Source organism: Myotis yumanensis, unplaced genomic scaffold, assembly GCF_028538775.1.
Source record: "Myotis yumanensis isolate MYYU_CA2020_CCGP unplaced genomic scaffold, mMyoYum1.0.hap1 SCAF_21, whole genome shotgun sequence".
Classification (NCBI taxonomy): Eukaryota; Metazoa; Chordata; class Mammalia; order Chiroptera; family Vespertilionidae; genus Myotis; species Myotis yumanensis.
In genome coordinates this window covers 11,922,274-11,948,609 of record NW_027223772.1, presented here as the reverse complement: position 1 = coordinate 11,948,609, position 26,336 = coordinate 11,922,274, and the positions used below count along the sequence as shown (strand labels likewise).

The 26,336-nt window shown below is 41.9% G+C and overlaps 1 protein-coding gene across 1 annotated transcript; it reads left to right on the top strand.

Moving 5' to 3' along the window:
• Nucleotides 1-380: 380 nt before the first annotated feature.
• On the top strand, nt 381-26,117 carry LOC138998952 (ubiquitin-ribosomal protein eL40 fusion protein-like). Its single transcript, XM_070400988.1, has 3 exons — nt 381-470; nt 25,739-25,841; nt 25,924-26,117. The coding sequence occupies exons 1-3, from the start codon at nt 381-383 to the stop codon at nt 26,115-26,117; spliced, it is 387 nt and encodes a 128-aa protein (XP_070257089.1).
• The last annotated feature ends 219 nt before the right edge of the window (nt 26,118-26,336 follow it).

Sequence of the window (26,336 nt, the reverse complement as noted above, 5' to 3'; positions counted from 1 at the left end):
GGTAAAGTTCAATAAACAGGAAAACATGATCAGGTTAGGGGATATTCCTTCAGCTATTCTGCCAGCAGCAGGTAAACAGGAAAAGATGATCAGGTTAGGTAAAATGCCTACAGCTGTTTCAGCACCAGGTAATAACATAGGCAGATTTTCAGCCCTGCTGAAGCCCCAAGATCCACCAGCCTTCTGATGAACTTCTTGCTTAATTCTGACCTGCTGGAATTTTCTTCCAGCAGGTTACTAAGACCCCATGCACAGATGCTGACTCTGCAGTTCTGCCCCTAGTCCTCCCTGGGTTCCCTGTGCCAACAGTGCCCTCTATGCAGCTCCTTGCTCAGTCTTCAGCGTACAGCCTGGGGTCACCTGCTCTGTGATTCGGAAACATGGCTGGGTCAGCATTCTTCCAGGGCATGGGATACAGAATAATTGCCCCCAAACATGTCCACATCTTCATCTCAAGAACTTGTGACCAGGTACTTTATGTGGCAAAGGGATTTTGCAGATGTGGTTGAGTTGAGGTTCTTGAGATGGGGATTTTCCTGGATTACCTGAATGGATCCAATGTAACTCCAAGGGTCCTTATAATATGGAGGCAGGAGAGTCAGAGAAGCAGATGTGATGATGAAAGCCACGGTTGGAGTGATTCTTTCCAGAAGCTGGAAACAGCAAGAAAATGGATTCACCCCTGTGCCGGAAGCCAATTCCAGCATGTCATAATTGCAAGGTTTCATCGAAAGGCTGATGAAACTTGGGGACTCAACAAGGGCTGAGTCACATATGTTATTGCCTGTTGGGAATGGCTGAGGGCATTATCCCAAACCTGAAAAGGATGCATTAAAATCATTGCTTGCTGCCAGACAGCTCAGGGCATCTTAATCTACATGTTATTGCCTCCTACTGGTTAAACACCTGAACAGCCTGAAGAGGCTAATTCTCCCCATTCTGACAATGGACTGTGTATAGGAAACCTGACCCTTTCAAGTGTATATCTCTGCCTCGCCTCAGGACAATTTGTGTTAATAAAAAGCATGGGGTCCTGAGATGAGGAGATCTTAGTTTCTTTAGCTGGGCTCCTCTGAACCCCGAATGCCTTTCAAAATTATATTTCGTCTCTGGACCCTTTATTAAGTTACACACAGCCCCTTCTCTAGATTGCTGAACACTTCTAGATGCTGGAACAAGACCCCTGGAACCCGTGGCAGGAGCCAGCCCTGCTGACAACTTGATGATAGCCCCTTGAAACCAATCTCACACCTTCAGAATGATAATTGTGTGTTGTTTACATCAGTGAGTTTCTGGTAATCTGTTACTAATAATAGGAAACTAGCACAGGGGAAAAGCTAGAGCTGGACTCAGCACCATCTTCCCTGTTGTTTGCTAAATGGGCAATTGCCCATTTTCTTAAGTCATAGCTCCATCATATTTGATATCTTTGAAAAGGGTAGTGAGTGTCTGCCAAATTCAGTCAACAGCAACATGCCTGAATGTTCAAAATCTGTACTAGTCCACAGGCTTATCATGGTGGTCAGACGTCTCCTCCTAACCCAGAAATACCTTTGAAGGTCACTGTTACACCTGCAAATGATCTTTCTCAATGTGAAAGTGACCAAAAACCTTCCAAACACACACTTGCCAACCAGAATGAGAGCAGGAGGAGGTGGTGTGGTCCTTCCAACTCATGGAAGTCTCAGGGCTGAGTAAGGTCTGCGGTGGTGTCTTGTCTGTGGCTACCTTCTCATGTTTCTCTAGATGGCAGTGAAGGACAGAGGGCTCAGACTGCCCTACTCATTTTCAGTGAGCAGAGTTGCAGGTGTTGCCATAGAAAACGTGAAATGCAAAGAGATTAAGCAATCAATCCAGTTTCAGAATTAATTTCTTGAGTGATATTTGGTCATTGGGGGACAGTTACTGCAGGGTTTATCAAATATCAGGATCATCTGCACCAGGTGTTCTTAAAGTATAAACTTGTTAGACATGCAAATCCTCAGGCCCTTCTCTGGACCTAAGTGTCAGGGCCAGCCTGACAGTTTGAGCCAGGCTGAGGTAGGGAGGTGGGAATTGAGAAAAGAAAGAAAGACAGGAGAGCGGGATCGGGAGGACTACAGCTCAATTGAGGAACTGCAGCAAGTTTATTAACCACACAATGCTTTTTATACATAAGACACTCAATAGGAGGTCTGTCAAGAGGAATGTATTCTTTGTTCCTCTTAATCTCTAAGGAAGGGACAGAGCAGAAGGACAAATTCTCAGTACAGCAAATCTCAGTAAATAGTTACAGACTTCTTGATAAGCCATGAAAGGCTGTTCTCATTCTACAAAGGTTGCTCTCATTCTACTGATAACCGCCATGCAAACAAGTCTGGGAAAACTGTGTGGGTAAGGGTCCCAGCCTTGCTAGCCCCTTCAGGTGTAAGGACCATGTCAGCTTACACCTGGTCTCCAACACGTAAGCATTATAGACTGAGAGTCTGTGTCTGCAAAATTTTTATTTTGAAGCCCTTACCCAAATGTGATGGAGGTGGAGCTTTGGGGAAGAGATTAGGTTATGAGGGTGGAGCGCTCATGAATGGGATTAGTGCCATTATAAAACAGTGCTCTCACCTCTTCCACCATGTGAGGACACAGTGAGATGATGGTGGTCTGCAACCCAACCATGCCGCCACTCTGGCCTCAGACTTCCAGCCTCCAGAGCTGGGAGAAATAAGTTTCTGTTGCTTGAGCCCCCCAGTGTGTGGTACTTTGTTACAGCAGCCCAAGCTGTCTGAGACACTGCTCGTCCCCAAACACCCAGCACCCGTCTTCCTAGCCCTGGTGATGTGGCGCACATTCAGGTCTGAACACTGACCTGTACTATTCTGCTGGACACCCCCCTGCAGCACCATGGAGCCACGGGGCCCTGCCTGCACCCTCCCGGTGACAAGGGCTCGCTAACCTCTATTAGGCTTCGTCATCAAAGGCTCATTCTTGTTTCGAATCTAGGCCTGTCCCTGTATCCGAAGCCCACAGGCTCCATTCTGCCTCTGGGAAGCACTTAGACCAGCGGTTCTCAACCTGTGGGTCGCGACCCCTTTGGGGGTCAAATGACCCTTTCACAGGGGTCACCTAAGACCATCAGAAAACACATATATAATTACATATTGTTTTGTGATTAATCACTATGCTTTAATTATGTTCAATTTATAACAATGAAATTGGGGGGTCACCACAACATGAGGAACTGTATTAAAGGGTCGCGGCATTAGGAAGGTTGAGAACCACTGACTTAGACAATGCATCTATCCCACTGATATCCTTCCTTTTATCACAGAATTCTGGGCTCTGGGGGAGCTCTGGTGGCCACTGCCTCTGTCTGAGTAGCAGAACATTCTTTTTTTTTTAATATATTTTATTGACTTTTCACAGAGAGGAAGGGAGAGAGATAGAGAGTTAGAAACATCGATGAGAGAGAAACATCGATCAGCTGCCTCCTGCACATCCCCCACTGGGGATGTGCCCGCAACCCAGGCACATGCCCCTAACCTGAATCGAACCCGGGACCGTTCAGTCTGCAGGCCGACGCTCTATCCACTGAGCCAAACCGGCTTTGGCGCAGAACATTCTTGATGGCTCATGCAGTCCCCTGTGGGGAACACAGCAGCACCTGGCAGATCCAGGTCCAGGAGCTGCCAAGGCATCCAGAGACCCAGCATGGATGCTGTGCGAGCTTCTTGCCTCATTGCCCAGCACCTCTGCAGTGTCCAACAGTCAGAGCAGGGACATGGGCCACCAGCATGGCTGCCTTTTCCCAGGACACAACACTCCAAGGGAACTTTGTTGCCCTGCCATCACTCACTCTCACTCAGGTTGGCATGTCCTGGTGCTTACAGAGTTGCACCCTCAGAGTTACATGATTATGTGTGTAAAACACATTGTGTATGTAACATACTGCAATTATACATTCCTAAGGATGGAGTGGAGTAGAGGGAGAAGGCTTCTTGGAAGGGCTGGGTATATCTGAAAAGCTGCCCAGAGAGTACATAAATACATTTCAGGATTGAGGGAAGAGGGTGGGAGACATGATGCTAGGAACACAGGCAGGGCAAGATCATGAAACACTTTGCATGCCACCCTAAGGAGTTTGGATTTTTGAAGGATGTGGAAGCAAAGAAGGCATGTGAAGGGGGAGTGGAATGACCAGATGTGTAGTGTGGAAAGCTTCCTGGGAGGACAGTACAGAGGACTGAAGCGGTTGGATGAGGCTGAGCGATCACTCAGGAGGCAGGTGTAGTCACTGGCCAAATGTGGACTCAGATTAGGGCGGCCATACTGTAAGTGGAAGAGAGCATGTTAACCCAGGTGGTTCTGAGGAGGTGGAGTCCACAAGATGGATGGCCAATGAGCAGGGAGAAAAAGGAAGGATAGAGGATGCATCCTGGTTGCTTATCTGGGCTGATGGATCAAAGGTAGTTCTATGGACTCATCTGGAAGGAGAAGCAGTTTGGTGAAAGAGCAAGAATCCAGTTTTAGAATGTTCAGTTGTAGATACCTGTGGGATAAGGCAAGTACAGATGTCTAATAGACTGTTAAATATAGTGTTGGGAACACAGGAGGGAGGTGTGGGATGGAGATAAATGGAAGATACTCTTAGTGTGATACTAGGGTCACTGCTTTATAGCTGGTATAAAAGATATTCTAGATCCAGGCTTCTTCAAACTCAACCTCTTCATTCCTCAGGGTTTTTAATAAAAGAAAACCAAATAAGAAATCCCAATATTAAGAACATATTTCTAAAGTTCTTTAAACAGATTAAATCTTCATCTGGCACAGCTAGTTTGAATGTGATCAGATCCATAATGATCTATGCTAAGAATACTGCTGCGAGACACACTTTTCCAGGATGGGCACTCCTCAGTGGTGTGCCCAGTGTCACAACAACACTTGCAGTCAAGGGTATCCGTCCACATCCAACCTACCTCTCTCGCCATGTACCCTCACTGCTTTTGGCAATTATCCTCATTAGAAAGTTTAATTTCTTGCCATCAGCTGACACAATAACACTTTTTAACTTTAAACCTGTGATTAGACTATTCCAAACAAATAGATGAAAAATAAAAAATGTAGTTGTCAAAATGTTCCAAATATAACCAACAATGAACATTATTGGTTCCCCACACCTTAGAACAGAGACCTAAGCAATTTAAAAGGCCCAAGAGGCCCTGCCTAGTCTGGTCCCCACCTCCTTCTGTACTGCAGTGTACGCCTTTGCCCAGTGCCCACTCCTCATCTGCCATATGGGCATATTTGGGAGGCACCAGGCCCTTTTTTCACTAACTGCTTCTTTATAATGACTGCAAATAAACTGAAATACAATGTAAAGTCAAGGGCAGAAATCGGGTCATTTCCTCTCTTTTGGGTCTTGGTTTCTTCATCTATAAAAGAAGAAGGTTGAACTCAATCAGGGTTAGACTCCCAAGAATGAGATCCCAGGGACCCTCCGTGATATGAATGGGGATCAATAAGATGATAAAATGGAACTTTTGCTCACAAAAAGGCTATAGAATAAACATTTACTAAGTGCCCACATATGAAGTTCATGCTTTTTCACAGTTACTTAAGTAGGTGCTACTATACTGATTTTACCATTTCCATTTTCTGACAAGAAAATAGTCCATGAAGAAGTGAAATGATTTTTTAAGGCAGAGCTATGGTTTTACAAGGCTAAATAAAACAAAAAAAAATATCTCCCCCCTTTTTTGCTTGTATTTTTAAATTTATTTTTAAAAATTTAATATAGTTGGTATATGATATATATACCTTACAATGTGATCACCATACTTATTGTAGTGCTTATCTGTTACTGTTTGTTTTTTTGCTTTTAAATAGTATTATATCAACTTAATAATGCAACCAAGATTATCCAGATAATAGAGTGTGCTGGGGAGGGAGGGGGGGAAGAAAAATAATTGCATTTTGATTGACAGATACCTTTCAAAATACGACCCATAGGGGAAGGCAGATTATCATATGTATCTTTCTCAATAAAGTTGGGAACCTACGTTACAGTTGTATTTTAAAGCAGAGATCTTCCATATCAAAAAATACCGACTAGGACTCTAAGAAAACTTGTTGACACACAATATGTGCATTGATAATTAACTACCAAAGGTGACGCAATTCACAGTAAAAGAAATGAGGTCAGTCCAAGTCTGAAATTTTAACTTTTGTTTTCTCCACTTAAAGCATGCTTTATCCTTTAGAAATTTAACCTTGATTTTTAAGTTTATTTATAGAATTGTATTACATGAATGTGTTTATTTATTTGGCCTGAAATCCCTCCCACCTCCCTTCACTGGGTAACTCACATTTACCTTTAGTTATCACCTAAATATTACTTCCTGAGAATCTCACCTCCCTGGACTAGGTTAATTTCCCGAGACCACACTTCTAGATAATATTGCCCTTGGCCATCAGGCTACTTTACACTCTTGAAATGTCTAAATTCTACATTTTACGCCTCATATAAGGCAAGGAACCACATTGATCCATTTGCAGCTCAAACCTAGAGGTCAGTCCAGTTTCTGAGTCATAGTAGTCAGTCAAAAATTAACATTTGTTCAATAAATAAATGAACGGTAAACTACATAGTAGAAAAAGATGTAACCTATAAGGTTTCTTCCAGATTGAAACTTAAAAGATTTCAGAGGGAAAATATCTTCCCACCAGAAACAAAAGATTGACCAACCAAGTTTTCATCTTGTCTGATCTTTAATTCTAAATAATGGTGGTAGAAAATTAGCAATGCTTAGCAACCACCTTAATAATTCTTCAGTTAGTCTCACACTATTACCCATAATTGTTGTGTAATTTAACTAACAACTCCCAGAGCAGGTGTCTGGAGTCACAGTCAAGCCTCTGGGCTGATGAGAATAGCTTGCATCTAGTGTGGAGAGGGGATTTCCTCCAAGCTCACCTGGCAAAGGAAGGACTTTTGTCAGGAACAAGGGCTTTCAATGCAAATGCATCAGGAGAAGTGCTCTCAGACCAGGAGGCACTGTGCTTTGAGGCCACTCGGGTTTAGTGTGTGCAAAAAGCTTGAGCACAACCCATCAGAGATTTGATCTAATCTCTGCTCTTTTTTTATGTGTGTTAATTCAATTTACCTCAAGTTAAGTTTAATCTGACACTGAGCATCTGCTGTGTGCAAAAAATTGTGCTGAGTGACTTGTGATGTCAAGATGTGAAAGGCTGAGAACTCTGGCCCTGGAGCTGTTTGCAATTCAGCAATTCTGATTCCAGCCCTGTAGATGAGGAGAGATTCAGTGTGCGCTTACTGAACTGATAATTCTAACCAGCGAAGGTAAAGTTCAACAAAACTATCCCCCAGAAGGCACAGGCACAAGATTCGGAATGAATGAGCAGTGATGATGTGGGCTGAAAGTTAGAGAAATGATATCAGGTCAGAACACAGGCACCCTAACCCTTCCTGCTTCTCCACCCCACGTGCTCCAGCAACAATCTCCCAACTAACAGTTCCTCTGAATGAATACCCACTTGGGATTTAGTTTCACAAGTGTGATCCACCTTCTGCACGTGCTGTGGCCTCTGGGCTGCTCCAGCCTTACCTGCCTGGGAAACTACTTACCTTCAAAATGCAGCCCAGGCTCATAGATGCCTCTGACAGACCCTCCCTCCCCCTCAGGAGCTTCAGATCACTTTGTCATCACAGCTCTTTCAGGAGGACATCACATTCAGGCTGCATCTCATTCCCACAGCCCCTCCCGGAGCTGTAGGATGCTGGAGGGCAACCTGCCTCCATGTGCTCCTTGGCGTCTGCCACAAAGAGGGGGCCCTCCGCAGTTAGAAACTCTTTCTCTTCCCTGTATGTCCACTGATGTGGCCCTAAAATACAGATTACTTTCATGGGAAACTGACCTAGAAGATCCCAGGAGGCCATAAGATGACTAGAAACATTATTAGACTGAGTACTATTCTCTTTCATTGGTACACTTTCTCAAGATTGAAGAGCTTTCATATGCATTATTTTCTTTCAGTCCTTACAAAAACACTGATTTAAGAACCTTAGAATCATCTGAGCTAGAAGGAACCTTAAAGATCATATGTAACTCTTTCAAACAAAAACGAAGAACAAAGGTTAAAATATTTGCTCCTAGTCCTGAGATTTAACAAGAAAAATAGTTTTCTACTGCAGCAAACCAAATTACCACCAACTCAGTCGCTTAAGACAATACTCATTTATTAGCTCACGGTTTGGGTCAGAAGCCTGGCCCTATGTGCCTGGTTCCCTGCTCAGGGTTTCAAAAGGCTGAAATTCAGGCATCAGTTGGGCTGCGTTCCCACCTAGAGGCACTGGGAAGGGCCACTCCCAAGCTCAGTTCTCTCACTTGCTGGACCAAAGACATCTTTCCTTGCTGACTGCTGGCTCTTGGCTGCTGGAAGCCACTCTGTCCTTTCCACATGGCTGCCTCCACCTTCACGCCAAAAACAGTGCATCAGATCCTTCCCATACTTCAAATCTCTCACTTCTGCTGCTGCTACCAGCTAGAGGAAATTCTCCGCCTCTGACAGTCTGGCGTAATTAGGTTAGGCCCAGTAGGGTCCTCTCTTTTTCTTACCATCAACTGTACCAAGTAATATAACCTAATTACAACAGTAAAGCCCATCAGATTCAGTCCCAAGGACTATACAGGGTTTGTGCATGGAGGTGGAATGGGAGGGGAATTCTTAGAAGCAAGTTAGAGTCCTGCCTCCACACAAGGGCCTGAGCATCACACAGACATGGGGCTGACACCAGCTCCACCTCATGCCATCTCTGCAGTTCACAGTATCATTACATTTGAGCCCCTGTTTCTTCATCTGTAGGATGAGAACAGTAGACACGCCACAGGGGTTTTGTAAGGGGTAATGAGAAGGACATAAAAAGTGGTTTTCAGGTGTAAGACACTACCTGGCAGGGTTTAGTTGAAGGAGTATGTACAGGTGTGGCACCATTGACTCAAAGTACTTAAAGTTAGAGGAAAATTTGTCTCTTCCAACCTGCCAGACCAGGACTTCCTCTCCTGCAGTGAGCCGTACTTTGTCACAATGAGATGGAATTTAAGGCACCAAGAAATGAAGAGCAGCCACAGGGCTTCAGACAGCCCTTTCTTTCTACCAGAACGCTGAGCTGCCTCGGCTGGAGTGACCAGACAGCCCTGGACCCCCAAACAGCGATGGTTCACCCATGAGAGTTGGGCTTAACTCAGAGGGCAGTCTACTGATTGGAGCAGGCACAGTGGAGATTACCAGGCAGATGTTTTTGCAGGAATGACAGCCTGGCTACCCTGCCCTGTTCTTGAACGTTCCTTAGGGCAGAAATTGTGAGTTATGATAACAAATAATCATAACTCTCTTAACTTACAACACCAAGGGGAACTTCTCCATTGTCCAAAAGAAACACTGAAAGCCAGCCAGCACACACAGCTGTGGGAGCCCCATTCTCTCTTCCTTCAGTGTGGCTTAATTCCTGAGACAGGAGCACACAGACGTTCATTTAACTTGCTTAGGATGATAGTTACATATATTAATCATAATTTCCATGTCAGCAGAAGAAATCATTATGTGATGATCTCCTCAACCCTTTCTTGCTAAATACATAGAATAGAGCACAACACTTGACACATAATAGATATTTCAAAAATGCAGTCGCTGAGTGAACAAATTAATAAAACAGTGAGCAGGAACCCAGTTCTCCTATCCTTCATCCACCAGCCTTTCCAGTACACTCTGATTTCTACTATACTGACATGGTGGCTGCCTTTTGAACAGGTTTAATAAGCAGTAGTAAGGCTCTAGCTGAGCTTGAACATGCCAGCTCTCACAGCCACTAGCCAATTCCAAGCCTGCCTGGAAAGAGCTGTGCAGCTGGGGAAGTGAGCAGCTCATTGACCATCTGTCATCTTCCTTCTCAGGGGAGCTGAGTAAAGGAATTGGGAAGGTTAATGAGTCCTCCCTAGCTCATGTGACCTGCACAATCTGTGGGAGTAGGCCTTGTCCATTTGGGAAGATAAACACCTACCTCAAATGCCTGGAGTATACACATGCCTATACAATGATTAGAGTTTTCTTGCCATAGTGATCTGTGACTGTTTTAGAGGCTAGGAAGGGATACGGGAAAACTACTTGGGCATTGTAATCAGACAGTGCAGGGTTTGAAACCTTGATTTCTCCACTTAATTGAATAACTTTCGTTCCTCTCTGAGCTTCTGTTTCTTCACGTACAAAATGAGAATACTAATATTTTATCCTGTGGGGATATCATGAGTATTAAATGAACTGAGTGTGTACAGCATTTAATGTAGAAACGGGCATCCATTAAAGGGGCTACTCTGATTGTTGGCATGTAGGTAACTAACCTTCCTCTTGAATGCCCATGTGTTTGTTTCTTCAAATCATCCAATCATTTAGTCCATAAACATTCACAAAGTGCCTAACTTGCCAGTCACTGTGCGAAGTGATGGGGTTGAAACAAGTAGGAGGACTGGTCAGGGGAAGGGGTTGGAAATTAGCATTTACTGAGAGCCCACATTAAGCCTGCTCTGTGCTAAGAGCTAGGAATCTCAGGAAAACAAGTCAAGAGCATTCTAATTTAATACCTGCTTCTGCTTCTTCATTTCATGCTTTCCTTCATTTAAGAGACATCAAAGCTCACAAAACCTCCTTTGGTTGTCTGGTGACCAGAATTTCCATTGGACTGGTCTTCTCTGAATTTCACTGTGGAAAAAGAGTGAGGAAACCTGAGATGCTTGCCTTACACTCCAGCCAGGGCCAAGCTCAGTCTCAGCTGCCACTACTCCCTAGACATCTTTGGTTTCCCACTCGCAGCCATGAATAACTGCGTTCTCAACAGAAACCTCGGTGCCCTTGAACTCAACATGATTGCTTTCTACAGTAATTGTGTTGTAGCAAGATCATCCTGCCCTCTTAAGGGCTTTTGTTTTTTGTTTTAATCTTCATTGTTGGCAGAATTACATATGCCCCCTTCATTCCCCCATTGACCTCTTCTAGCCGACTCCGCCCTCCCTCCTCACGCATTCACCAACATATTGTCTGTGTCCATGGGTTATGCATATATGCATACAAGTTCTGTGGTTGATTTCTTCCCAACCACCACCTACCCACCCCTGCCGTCCCTCTGAGACAGGGTTGCTGCGACTGTTCGTGGTCTTTCTTGGTTCCAAATAAATTTTTGGAGTATTTGTTCTATATCTGTGAAATATGACATTGGTAATTTAACAGGGATTGCATTTAATCTACAGATTGATTTGGGTAGTATGGATATTTTAATGATGTTAATTCTACCAATCCATGAACATGGTATATTCCTCCACTTGTTTATATCTTCCTCTATCCCTTTTTGCAATGTCCTATAGTTTTCTAAGTACAAGTCTTTTACCTCCTTGGTTAAGTTTATTTCTAAGTATCTTCATTTCTTTGTTGCAATGGTAAATGGGATTGTTGATGTAGTTACTCTGAGAATTCATTATTGCTGTATAAAAATACCATTGATTTCTGGGTGTTAACTTTGAATCTGCTACATTGCTGAATCCACTTATTAAATCTAGTTTTTTGATGGAGTCTTTAGGGTTTTCTATGTACAATATCATGTCATCTGCGAATAATGAGTTTTACTTCCTCCTTTCCAGTTTGGATGCCTTTCACATTTTCTGCTTGTTGGATCACTGTGCCTAGTCCTTCCAGTGATATGTTGATTAAGAGAGGTAAAAGCAGATATCCCTCTCTTGTTCCTGTTCCTAGGGGAAATGATTTTAGTTTTTGATGTGGAGTATGATGTTGGCTGTAGGTTTGTCATATATGGCCTTTATTATGTTGAAGTATGATCCCTCTATTCCCACTTTGCTGAGAGTTTTTCTTTAAAACAAAAAATGAGTATTGGGTTTTGTCGAATGCTTTTACTGCGTCTATTCATATGGTCATGTGGTTTTTGTCCTTCAATTTGTTTATGTGATACATCACGTTTACTGATTTGTGAATATTGTACCAGCTTTGCATCCCTGAAATAAATCCCACTTGATCGTGTTGTATGATCTTTTAAATATATTGCTGTATTCGATATGCTAATATTTTGTTGAGGATTTTTGCATCTATGTTCATCAGGGATATTGACTTGTAATTCTCTTTTTCTGAAGTGTCTTTATCTGGTTTTGGAATTAAGATAATGCTGGCCTAATAAAAATAAGTTGAAAGTGTCCCTTCCTCTTGGATTTTTGGGAATAGTTTGAGGAGCACAGGTGTTAGTTCTTTGAATGTTGGTTAAAACTCCTCTGTGAAGCCATCTGGACCAGGGCTATTGTTTGCTGGCAGTTTTTTTTTATTACTGCTTCAATTTCATCAATTATTATTGGCCTATTCAGATTTTTGATTCATGCTTATTCAGTTTTGGAAGATTGTATTTTTCTAGGAACTTGTCCATTTCACTCACATTGTCCAGCTTATTGGCTCATAGTATTTTCTTACAATCCTTTGTATTTCTCTGACGTCATTTGTTACTTCACCACTTCATTTCTGACTTTATTTATTTGGGTCCTCTTTGTTTCTTGATGAGTCTGGCTAAAGGTTCATCAATATTGTTTATTTTTCTTAAAGAACCAGCTCTTGGTTATTATTTGTTTGTTTGTTTGTTTGTTTATTTTTGTCTCTATGTCATTTGTTTTTGCACTAATATTTATTTCCTTCCTCCTACTTACTCTGGGCTCTTCTTGTTGTTCTCTAATTTTTAAGTTGTTTAAGTTGTAGGGTTAAATAGTTTAATATCACTTTTTCTTGTTTTTTGGAGGTAGGCTTCTAGTAGGACTTGTTTTGGGTCCTAACATGTGGTCTATCTTGGTGAATGACCCATGTGTACTGGAGAATGTATAATCTGCAGCTTTGGGGTGAAATATTCTATAAGTATCAATTAAATCCATCTGATCCAGTGTGTCATTTAGGGTCACTATTTCCTTGTTAACTTTTTGTCTGGAAGATCTACCCAGTGAAGTCAGCAGGGTGTTAAAAATCCTCTACTATGACTCTATTGCTGTTGATCACTCCCTTAAAGTCTTCTTGAAGTTTTAAAAAATAGCCCTAACCGGTTTGGCTCAGTGGATAGGGCGTCAGCCTGCGGACTAAAGGGTCCCGGGTTCGATTCCGGTCAAGGGCATGTACCTTGGTGGCAGGCACATCCCCAGTGGGGGGTGTGCAGGAGGCAGCTGATCGATGTTTCTCTCTCATCAGTGTTTCTGATTCTCTATCCCTCTCCCTTCCTCTCTGTAAAAATAAATTTTATATATATATATATATTTATTTATTTAGGTGCTTCTACAGTGGATGCATATATGTTTACCAAGGTTATATCCTCTTGTAAGATTGATTCCTTTAGTACTACGTAGTCACCTTTATTGTCTCTTGTTATAGCCTTCATTTTGAAATCTATTTTGTCAGATATGAGTATTGCTACCCAAGCTTTTTATTTTCCCATTCACTTTGAAAATTTATTTCCATCCCTTCACTCTCATTCCGTGTGAGTCTTTGTTCTGAGGTGGGTCTCTTGTAGACAGCACATATTTGGGTCATGTTTTCTTAGCCACTGACCTATCCTATGTCTTTTGATTGAGCATTTAATCCATTTACACTTAAGGTTATTATGGATAGATGCTTCTTTATTGCCATTTTAATTCTTATGCCTAAGTTTCTCTCTCTACTTTTTCTTCTCGTTATAGCAGTCCCTTTAGCATTTCTTGTAATGCAGGCTTGGTGGTGATGTACTACTTTAGCCTTTTTTTTTTTGTCTGGGAAGCTCTTTATTTCTCTATTTTGCATGACAGTCTTGCTGGATATAGTAATCTTGGGATCCTTGCTTTCCATTACCTTGAGTACTTCATGCCATTTCTTACTGGCCTGTAGAGTTTCTTATGAGAAATCAGGTGTCAGCCTTATGAGAGCTCCATTGAGGGTAACAATTTGCTTTACACTTGCTGCCTTTAAGATTCTTTTTGTCTTTAAATTTTGACATTTTAATTACGATGTGTCTGGGCATGGGCCTTTTTGGGTTCCTCCTGCTTGGGACTCTCTGTGTCTCCTGAACTTGTATGACTTTTTCCTTCAATAGGTTAGGGAAGTTTTCTGCCATTATTTCTTCAATCACATTTAGTATTCCTTGCTCACTTACTTCACCTTCTGGCACTCCTATGATGCAAATACTGTTATGTTCATGTCCCAGAGCTCCCTTAAGCTGTCCTGTTTGTTTTTTATTTTTTTCATCCTCACCCAAGAATATTTTTCCATTGATTTTTTAGAGAGAGTGGAAAAGAGAGGAATACCCAGAGAGAAATATCAATGTGAGAAAAACACACGTATTGGTTGTCTTCTGCATGCATCCCAACCAATTCTTTTTTTTCTTTTTGATTCTCTGCCTGAGTGATATTTTTCTACCCTGTCTTCTAATTCACAGATCCAATCCACAGCTTCCCCTAATCTGCTGTGTATTTCTTTCACTGTGTTCTTTGTTAGTGCTATGCCATTCTTCATTTTTTATTGGTGTTTTTTCATAGTTATTATATCTTTTCTCATGCTGTTGAGCATCCCTGCCATCGTTATTCTGAACTGTATGTCTAGTAAATTTCTTATCTGCATTTTATTTAGCTCTTCTTCTGGAGAATTCTCTTATTCTTTCACTTGGGTTTTTTTTGTCTCCCTGCTTTGGCTGCCTTTTTGTGTTTGTACCTATGTATTAGGTAAAGCTGCTACAACTCCCAATCTCTAGTGCATGACAGTATCAGACACTGTTTCTGACTTCCCATGAGTAGCCCTCTTTGGAGCTACCAGCATTCCACAGCTTTTGACTCCCTCTACTGGGGATGGGTGCCTTTAGAAAGAACCAAGATGTCTACTTTTCCTAGTGCCAGACCCCGAATTAGATCAGGCAAAGACTCAAAGCCTCTAGAGACCCACCTCTGCTTGCAGTCTGATTGTTATTCAATCTTGATTAACTTCAGGCTATGGACCACAGGGTGTGGTTTTCCAACAATGTGGGACAATTGCTTCTATCTGCAGGCTGATTATTATTCTCAGTCTCTTAATGGGCCTCAGAAACTCCACAGGGTGGGATAAGGATTTTTCCAATAGAGTGGGGCAATCACTCTTCCCCTCCCCAGGAAAAAGCTGCCTGGGTGGAAGAAGTCTGCGGAAGAAAGATATCCTCTGCATTATGAGGGAATGAGTCAACACAGGAGACCAGGGTGTCTATCTTCTGAGCTCTAATCCCAGAGCCCCCAACTCTGGCTTTTGGTCACATAGCTCCTGTCCTCGCTGCCCTCCTTCTGCCAGAGCCCAAGATGAGTGTCTGCACACGAAATTTTCTGCATTGGCCTTATAAGAGGGTACCTGCATTTCCAGCTGTCTCAACCCTGCGGCTTTTCACCGCCAGGTGTTATGTGGCCGCCTTTCTCAGTTCTGGTGCTCTGGGCTGGGGGGCCAGCTTGGGATTTAGATCTCAGAGTTCTTAGTGGGAACTCTACACCATTGAGATATCTCTCCAGAACTTCAGCTGATGTCTGTGGGAGCCTGGCCAGCCCTTTTGCACCGCCACACTTTCTACCATTCTCTATGCAGTTCCCACTTTCTGTCCTTGGTTATCAGGGTTCTCTACAGCTAGTCTTCAGTTGATTATTCAGGATGGTTTTTCTGTATTTTAGTTGTAATTCCAGTTTGGTCCTGGAAGCATGTCTCTTTAGTTTCCGCTTACTCCCCGCTATTTTGGAATCTCCTTTTAAGGGCTTTTGTGGTTTGATGCTTGTCCCAGGTCCTCCTAGTCAATCATGTTCATTTATTCATGTTGTCAATTTCATCTATAAGTCATCTCAGAAGTCACGGGACTAGTGACATGTTTCCACAAAATTTCAGGAAAAAAGTGGATAGTACTAGAAATGAAATTACTCAGAGAGCCACAAAACACTTGTCATGGTTTCACTAAACCAATCAACAAATCTCCAGCACAATACTTCATGAACAATTAACACTTAAATGTAAATGGACACTATAAGTATTTTCAAATCACAAATGCAGGAAACTTTTTACATCCCTTAGATGGGAAGATATTTCTAAGCATGACCCCAAAGGCAAAAGGCATTAAGAAAGAGACCAGACAGAGAAACCAAGATGGTGGCATAGGTAAACACCAGAGATTGCTGCCTTGCACAGCCACTTCAAAAATACAACTAAAAGACGGAACGGACATCAACCAGAACCACAGGAAGGCTGGCTGAGTGGAAATTCTACAACTAGAAGGAAAGAGAAAAGCATACCGAGACTCAGAGGAGGTGCGGTGCTGAAGTAAAACACAAAGGTGCGGAGGTGCATGCGGAGAGGGCTGGCGGGTGAGGACATGATTGTCTTTTTCAATCGGGAGGGAGTCTCACGCTCTGAGCTCCAGTTCCGGGTGAGTCTCTGGGGACCCAGACTCATATGGGAGAAACGGGACTGTCTGGCATCAGTTGGAACTCGAGGGCAGCTTTCTCTCAGAGGCGCTCCCAGCAATTGCCTGGGTCTCTGAGGGCAGGACTTACAGCAGCCATACTGCTCACTCCACCCGCCCTGTTGATCCCCTGGGACCCCGCCCTGCCCACACCCTGCATGGAGGCTTTTGCATATGAAAGGCCCGGCACTTTGTAATGTGAAAATTACTTAACAAACTGCAGCTGCCCCAAGGCCCCAGGGCAACCTGAATTGCTTTACAGCTGGCTTCTGCTGGGTAGCCTCAGGCAGGGGCTAGATTAGCACCTCCTTAGATCCAAGAGCCAGTGTACCCAGTGGTCAGAGTGGGACCATCCACTTACAACTCCTCAGATCCATAAGGGACACACTCAGGGGGCAGACTCAGTGAGCACCAAAGCCTCACTGAAGCAAGTCTTGCCCCAGAAGGATGTCTTCAGCACAGAAGTTCTCCCACCGTAGACACAGCTGATTCTCACAGCCAATTGGCCTGGAGGTCAATTCCTCTCAGTGTTAACTACAACAATCAAGGCTTAACTACAACAAGACTGTGCACAAAGCCCACAAGCGGGTGCACCAAGGGAGTCTACCTCAGGTAATTCTCGAGGCTGAGCCACTGAGCCCTATAGGACACTTAGCACAGAAAGCCACTATATCGACACAGCAAAACATAAAAAATGCTGAGACAAAGAAACAGGACACAAATGACAGAAATGGAGGAAAGCAAACTACTGGATATAGAGTTCAAAACCACACTTTGAAGGATTTTCAAGAATTTTCTAGAAACCGCCAACAAACTTAAGGAGACCTACAAGAAATCTAATGAGACCCTCGAGGTTGTGATAAAGGACCAACTAGAAATTAAGCATACACTGACTGAAATAAAGAATGTTATACAGACTCCCAACAGCAGACCAGAGGATCACAAGAATCAAGTCAAAGATTTGAAATACAAAGAAGCAAAAAACACCCAACCGGAAAAGCAAAATGAAAAAAGAATCCAAAAAAACGAAGATAGCCTAAGGAGCCTCTGGGACAGCTTCAAGCGTACCAACATCTGAATTATAGGGGTGCCAGAAGAAGAGAGAGAGCAAGATATTGAAAACCTATTTGAAGAAATAATGACAGAAAACCTCCCCTACCTGGTGAAAGAAATAGACTTCCAAGTCCAGGAAGTGCAGAGAACCCCAAACAAAAGGAATCCAAAGAGGACCACACCAAGACACATCATCATTAAAATGCCAAGAGCAAAAGACAAAGAGAGACTCTTAAAAGCAGCAAGAGAAAGAAAGTCAGTTACCTACAAGGGAGTACCCATATGACTGTCAGCTGATTTCTCAACAGAAACTTTGCAGGCCAGAAGGGAGTGGCAAGAAATATTCAAAGTAATGAATACCAAGAACCTACAACCAAGATTACTTTATCCAGCAAAGCTATCATTCAGAATTGAAAGTCAGATAAAGAGCTTCACAGATAAGGAAAAGCTAAAGGAGTTCATCACCACCAAACCAGTATTATATGAAATTCTGAAAGGTATCCTTTAAGAAGAGGAAGAAGAAGAAAAAGGTAAAGATATAAATTATGAACAACAAATACACATCTGTCAACAAGTGAATCTAAAAATCAAGTGAATAAATAATCTGATGAACAGGATGAACTGGTGATTACAATAGAATCAGGGGTATAGAAAGGAAGTGGACTGACTATTCTTGGGGGGGGGGAATGGGGTGTGGGGGATGTGGGAAGAGACTGGATAATAATCATGCACCTATGGATGAGGACAGTGGGGGGGGGTGAGGGCGGAGGGGGGGGTGGGAACAGGGTGGAGGGGAGCTATGGGGGGGAAAAAAGAGGAACAACTGTAATAATCTGAACAATAAAGATTTAATAAAAAAAGAAAAAGAAAAAAGAAAGAGATCAATAGAATTGACTTATGTAAACTTTTATATGGCCAACAATGCCCCAAAATATTAGCATGCAAATTAGGATAAATATTTGCAATCAACAGAGTACTGAGCATATGAAGTACTTTTGCAATTGCAAAATGAGCAAAAGTCACGAAAAGACAATTCACAAACACAATGTTCAGTACCATTTAAAAATGTCTGACCCCACCAAAGAAATACAAATTAAGATAATGAAATATATTTTTTCACCAGTAAATTAGCAAAACTTAAATTTATGGATAAAGCCAGTGTTTGAAAGTATGTATACAAACCAGCACTCTCATGCATTCTTCCTGGAAGTATGATGGGATTAGATTTCTATTTTGCAATATGTAAAAAACTTTTAAAAGTGCATACCATTTGACTCAGCAATTCCACTTCTGGGCATTATCTAAGGAATTAATTGGAGAAGTCCCAAATATGTATTATAATAAAGAAAAGTAGAAAACATATCTACAGAGAATAGTAAAATTATATTATAACCACACCATATATATAATATGCTACCATTAAACATGATAATAATTCTCCTTTGATGGCTTTGAAGAAGCTACCATGGTGTGAGAGGAGCTATGGAGAGGACCCCATGGCAATGAATGAAAGGGGCCTCTAAGAGCTGAGAGCAACCCACTGCTGACAGCTAGAAAACAGGAACCTCAGTTTCTAGCTGCAAGGAAATGAATCCTACCAATAACCTGAGGGAGCTTGAAAGCAGATGTTTCTCCAGTCAATTCTCTGATGAGATTGCAACCTGGCCAACACTGGATTTCAGTCTGGCAACAAAAATGCTTAAGTAATAAATATGTGTTGTTTTAAGCTGCTAATTTTGTGGTAATTTATATTGCAGAATTCTCTATGTTAAATAAAAAATAGTTTATAAAGATGATTATGATATGATCTTGTTTAAAATTTTTTATTTTTTAAAAAAATCTTTATTTTTGAGAGTATTACTGATGCCCCCTCTTAATTACCCCCTTTATTGCCCCCATCTACCCAGGTCCAGCACCCCACCCCAGGCCTTCAACACCCTATTATCTGTGTTTATAGCTAATACATACCTATAATAATAAAAGCATAATATGCTAATTAGACCGGATGTCCTTCCGTCCTTCCGTCATTCCAGAAGAAGCCGAGGTGGGGAGGAAAGCCTAGGTTCCAGGTGCCTTCCAGTGGCCAGAGGGAAGGAAGGCCTACTCTTGCACAAATTTCATGCATCAGGCCTCTAGTATACATTTAAGTTCTTTGGCTAATTTCTTCCCATCCTCCAACCCCCTTCACTCTGAGATTTGTCAGTCTGTTACATGTTTCCATGTGTCTGGTGGTTTTTTGTTTTTTTTTAGATTCAATTGTTGATAGATATGTATTTATTGCCATTTTATTGTTCATATTTTTAATTTTTTTTCTTCTTCTTAAAGACACTTCAACATTTCATGGAACACTGGTTTGGTGGTGATGGAGTCCTTTAGCTTTTTCTTGTCTGTGAAGCTCTTTATCTAACCTTCAATTCTAACTGATAGCCTTCCTGTGTAGGCTAGTCTTGGCTGTAGGTCCTTGCTTTTCATCACTTTGAATATTTCTTGCCACTCCCTTCTGGCCTGCATGGTTTCTGTTAAGAAATCAGCTGACAATTGTATGGGCCCTCCCTTGTAGGTAACTAACTGCTTTTAAGATTCTCTCTTTGTCTTTAAACTTTGGCACTTTAATTATAATGTGTCTTAGTGTAGGCAACTTTGGGCTCTTCTTTTTTGGGACTCTCTGTGCTTTTTGGACTTATGAGTCTACTTCTTTCACCAGTTAGGGGAAGTTTTCTGTCACTATTTTTTCAAATAGGTTTTCAATTTCGTGCTCCCTCTCTTCTCCTTCCATCATCCCCATAATGCAAAGGTTGGTATGCTTGAAGTTGTCCCAGAGGTTCCTTACACAATCTTCATATTTCTTTGTATTATTTTGTTTTTTAAATATATGGTTTATTGATTTTAGAGAGGAAAGGAGAGGAATAGAGAGATAGAAACATCAAAGAAAGGGACATCAATTGTCTGCCTCCTGCATGCCCCCTACTGGCCATTGAGCCTGCAACCCAGGCATGTGCCCTAACTGGGAATTGAACTGGGGACTTCTTGATTCATAGGTCGACACTCAACCACTGAGCCACACCAGCTGGACTATCTTCATATTTTTGGATTCTTTTTTTCTTTTAGTTGTTCTCATAGGGAGTTTTTGCTTCCTCATATTCCAAATCACTGATTTGATTCTTGGCATCCTCTACTGGATTGTTGATTCCTTGTAAATTATTCATTTCAGTTAGTGGATCCTTAATTTCTGACTGGTCCTTTTTTATGTCATTGTTTTTACTAAGTTCCCCGAAGTTCTCACTAAGTTCCCTAAAAGTACTCCCTAAGTTCCTTGAAGTTCTCATTAAGTTCCTTGAGCATCCTTGTAACCACTGTTTTAAACTGTATCTGGTAGTTTGCTTCCTTCTATTTCATTTAGTTCATTGTCTTGAGATTTCTTCTGTTCTTTCATTTGCAACATGTTTCCTTGTCTCTGCATTTTGGCTGCTTACCTGTGTTTGTTTCTATGTATTAGGTAGAACTACTATGTCTCTTGGAATTGGTAGAGTAGCCTCTTGCAGTAGGTGTCCTGTACGGCCCAGTGGCTCAGCCTCCCCAGTTATCTGAGCTGGGCATTCTGGCTGTGCCCCTATGTGGGCTGTGTGCACTGTCTTGTTGTAGTTGAACTTTGATTGCTGTTGGTGTTACTGGGAGGAATTGACTCCCAGGCGAATCAGCTGTGAGGACCAGCTGCAACTACAGTGGGAGAACTGCTATGCAGGAGATGCCCCTGTGGAGCAAGACATGCTTCAGTGGGGCTTTGGTGCTCACCAAGTCCATCCTTTGAGTGTGTCACTGGTAGATGTAGTCAAGTTGTAATCTGGCATGGTCTGAAGCTGACCATTAGGTGCACTGGTTCTGGGCCTCCCAGGGGGTACAATGTCAGCCACTGCCTGTGCCCTGCCTAAGGCCACCTGGCATGAGCTACAGAGTGACCTGCCGATGGCTGCTAATTATGCTGGGCTTGGAGGTGTCTAGGAGAGGCCAACATATGAACCTTGCCAGGCTGTTGCTACTCCAGCGTCTGGGGCCACTTACCGGGAGGTATGGAAGCTGAGGCCAGCTGCTGCTTGTTTGAGAGATTTAAGGAAAGTCTGAAGCCTAAGCCAGGACTGTCCACTGCAAACAGCTTGGGTGGAGCTGCAAACTGGTGGGGCAGGGTCTCAGAGTATCACCAGGGAGGTGGGGTTAATAGTGTGGGCCAGGTTAGTGGATGCTCAGATATGGCTTCTGTCTGTTGGTTCTGTGCTGGGGGAGGGCTCTGATGAGGAACAATGACCTCTGCCAGCACTTTTGTCTGGGAGAAAGCTGGCCCCCACCTCCAGCCCTCCTACTGGTTTCTGATTTCCAGGCTTAAATCTAAGTCTTTAATCCAGTCTCAGTGTGGCTTCTTTAATTCTCTACTTATAGGGCTTCCATTCAGCCAGATTTCAGGTGGTTCTGAATGATGGTTATTTTGTGGCTTAGTTATAATTTTGATATCTAAAATCACACTTATGTTTAAATAAATATTCATAAATTTTTATCTAAATATAGTTAATATACAATATTACTTTAGTTTTGGGTATATAACATAGTTATTCAACATTTGTATACCTAAGGAACAGATCATCACAATAAGTCTAGTAACCATATGGCACCATATATGGTTACTGTGATATTACTGACTATATTTCTTATACTGTGCATTATATTACCATAACTTATTTGATAACTGGAAATTTGTTCCTCTTATTCTTCATTTTTCCCCCTCCCCCCTACCCTCTTCCCCTCTGCCAACCATCAGTTTGTTCTTCATGTCTATGAATCTGTTTGTTTTGTTTTTCATTTGTTTTATCTTATAGATTCCACATGTAAGTGAAATTATCTGGTACTTCTCCTTCTCCATATGACTTATTTTACTTTGCATAATACTCTTCTAGGTCCATCCATGTTGTCACAATGGCAAGATTTCACTTCATTCTGTTTTATGGCTGAGTAATATTCCATTGCATATCCATCTATTGATGAACATTTAGGTTGCTTCCATATCTTGGCTATTGTAAATGATGTTGCAATGAACATAAGTGTGCAAATACCTTTCCAAATTAGTGTTTAGTTTTCTTCTGATAGATACCCAGAAGAGGAATTGCTGGGTCATATGGTAGTTCTATTTTAATTTTTTTAAGGAACCTCTATATTGGCTTCCATAATGGCTGTACCAGTTTGTAATCCCACCAACAGTGCATGAGGTTCCCTTTTCTACAAATCCTTGCCAACATTTGTTTATTGTCCTTTTGATACTAGCCAACCTGACAGGTGTGAGGTGATAGCTCACTGTGGTTTTGGTTTGCATTTCCCTGATAATTAGTGGTGTTGAGCATCTTTTTATGTGTCTCTTGGCCATCTGCATGTTTTCTTTGGAAAAATATCTACTCAGATCCTCTATCCATTTTTTAATTAGATTTTTTATATTTTTGATATTGAGTTGTATGAGTTCCTTATATATTTTGGATATTAACCCCTTATTGGATATGTCATTTTCAAATATTTTCTCCCATTCAGCAGGTCATCTTTTAGTTTTGTTGATAGTTTCCTTCACTGTGCAAATGCTTTTTAATTTGGTGTAATCCCATTTGTTTATTTTTGCTTTTGTTGCCCTTGCTTGAGGAGACATATCCAAAAAGATATTTCTAAAACAAGTATCAAAGAGTTTACTGCCTATGTTTTCTTCTAGGAGTTTTCTGATTTCCAGTCTTAAATGTAAGTCTTTAATTCCGTATTGAAATAAAAGTTCAGGATATGATTGATTATCCCAATAGTACCTACATCAGATATTAATAAGAAAACCAGTAATGTCCATTAAGTTTCATCAGTCATTTAGGTAAGTGTGTGTAGGCCCTTGAGCCCAATACTACCCAGGGCACAGCTATGTCCTATAAGTTAGTCCCAAATGTTTGGGGTTAAAGGACACTTAATCCATTACTTTGTGTGCAGTTGGTGTTAGAAGGTGAAGCATGTTTAGCAGTAGCTTGAACCAGAGCAAACAAGTTGGAGCCACCTGACCTTACAGTAGGATATTTTCAGTGATTTGAAACACTTCTGTGCTGTGTATTATTTTGGAACAACCACTGATGTTGGGGTTCCCTCTACTGCATGACAACAGCTATGGGGGTGGGGGAGGGTTTCTTTTATTCTTCTCTCTTCTTATTTCCAGTCTAAAGGATTTATAGGAATGCTCTATCAAACATTGGTTTATAAATCATGATTACCTGTCTTTTCCAAGCAATAACCCTATCAGGAGAATATAAACTCAGATATTTCTCTGGAGGTTATCTTTTTATTTCAATTATAGTTGACATTCAATATTATGTTAGTTTCAAGTGTAGAGCATAGTGGTTAGACATTCATATAGCTTATGCAGTGATCCTACCATAAGTCTAGGAACACCCTGACATTGTACATAGTTTTTACAATATTACTGACTATATTCCTTATGCTGTACTTTATATCCCTGTGACTATTTTGTAACTGCCAATTTGTACTTTTTAAAAAATATATTTTTATTGGTTTCAGAGGTTGAAGGAGAGAAAGAGATAGAAACATAATTGATGAGAAAGAATCATTGATCGGCTGCCTCCTGCACTAGAGATGAAGCCCAAAGCCCAAGCACGTGCCCTGACCAGGAATTGAACCATGACCTCTTGGTTCCTAGGTCTATGCTCAACCACTGAGCCATGCCAGCCGGGTCAATTTGTACTTCTTAATCTCTTCCCCTTTTCATCCAGCTCCCTAGCCCCACACCCACCTGGCAAGCATCAGTTTGTTCTCTGTATCTATAAGTTTGTTTGTTAATATAGTTTTCTGGATTCCACATATAAGTAAAATCACATGGTATTTGACTTTCTCTAACTTATTTCATTTTGCATAATACCATCTAGGTCCATCCATGTTGTCACAAATAGTAAGATTTCATTCTTCCTCATGGCTGAGTAATATTCCATAATACTACTATTATTTGTACCCCCTCTTCTTTATCCAAATCCTGCTCCATGGCATCAACCCCTGTACAACAGTGTGTCTGCTGTACTCACAGCCATTCCACACAGCTAATCAGCCTGAAAGCCAATACCTCCCCTTAACATACCAATAGCAATCAAGTCTCACCTGCAACAGAATGGCACACACAATCCACACAAGAGACACCCCTGGAGTACCTGGCACTGGTGACATGAAAGACTGCACCACTGGGACCAACAGGACACCTACAACATAAGGCCACTTGACCAAGATCAGGAGATGGAACATATCTACCAAATACCCAAATACAAGGAAATACACAGAGAGAAGCAGCTAAAATGAGGAAACAAAGAAACATGACCCAAATGAAAAATACAGGGGGAAAAAATCCAAAGAAAGAATTCAACAAAACAGAGGCAAACAATCTACCATATGCAGAATTCAAAATACTTTGATTAGGATGCTCAAAGAACGTAGGAAAAACATAGATAAACTCAGAACATTAATAAAGAGATAGGATCTTTCTCTTCAATGAGGTGGCAGAGAAGCCTCCCCAGCAGATGCAGAGATGTAGATCTTTGTGAAGTGTGCAGAACCAGTTCAGCCAAGGGTTCAAAAGCCTGAGTGTTGGTGGTGAAAGGATGAAGAAATGACAAAGAGAATAAGCTGAGTATGGTCAGCCGTGGGCAAACTACGGCCCGCGGGCCGGATCCGGCCCGTTTGAAATGAATAAAACTAAAAAAAAAAAGACCATACCCTTTTATGTAATGATGTTTACTTTGAATTTATATTAGTTCACACAAACACTCCATCCATGCTTTTGTTCCAGCCCTCCAGTCCAGTTTAAGAACCCATTGTGGTCCTCGAGTCAAAAAAGTTTGCCCACCCCTGTTCTAGGTAGATCTTCCTGTGCCTGGCAAGCTGAGCCTTTATTTTATAGCCAGAGGTAAACAAGGTAGTGGTCACCATAGTTACAATGTTCTTGTGAGTTTCACTTGTTTTGGCAGCACTTGCTGCACCTCCCACAGCTCATTAGCTACCTAGGAAGGATCTAGGGAGCGTCATAAGGTCAAGCCTAATTATGCTAAGAGGACTGTGCCCTCTAAGCTGGGACTTGTTTGTGGCTTTGCCAACAGGTCAGTCCGAGGCTTAACCCTATAGCCGGGCCCTACAGTGAAGACCCTGACTGGCAAGGCCATCACCCTTGAGGTTGAGCTCAGTGATGCCATTGAGAAAGTCAAAGCTGAAATCCAAGAAAAGAAGGGCATCCCGCCTAACCAGCAGCATATGATTTTTGCTGGCATATAGCTAGAGGATGGTCACACTCTGACTACATTATTGGAAAAATACCACCTTGTACTTGATGCTTCATCTGTGGGATGGCATCATCGAACCCTCCTTCCACCAGCTTGCCCAGAAGTACAAATGCAACAAGATGATCTACCAAATGTGTTACAGTCAGTTGTATCCTCACGCTATCAACTGCCACAAAAATAAGTGCAGCCACCAAAACAACCTGTGCCCCAAGAAGGTTAAATAAGGCCCCTCCACCAGCTCCTCGACTGCAGGGAAGTCTTCTGCCTGAATCCCAGAACCCTGGGGCCTCAATAAAGTTACCCTTTCATTGACTAGAACAGTAAAGAAAATCAAAAGAAGAGATGGGGAACATAAAAATGGAGATGGGGGAAAAAAAAGAATCAATCAAATGAAGAATACAATAACTGAAATGAAGAATACATTCGAGTGAGTCTAGAGTAGA

Bases quoted from the DNA above. Each gene is read 5' to 3' on its own strand.
- LOC138998952 (XM_070400988.1), top strand. From the start codon at position 381: ATGGCTGGGTCAGCATTCTTCCAGGGCATGGGATACAGAATAATTGCC. The intron at 471-25,738 runs GTACTTTATGTG...TTAACCCTATAG, and splicing joins TCTCAAGAACTTGTGACCAG to CCGGGCCCTACAGTGAAGAC. The intron at 25,842-25,923 runs GCATCCCGCCTA...ATTATTGGAAAA, and splicing joins TGAAATCCAAGAAAAGAAGG to ATACCACCTTGTACTTGATG.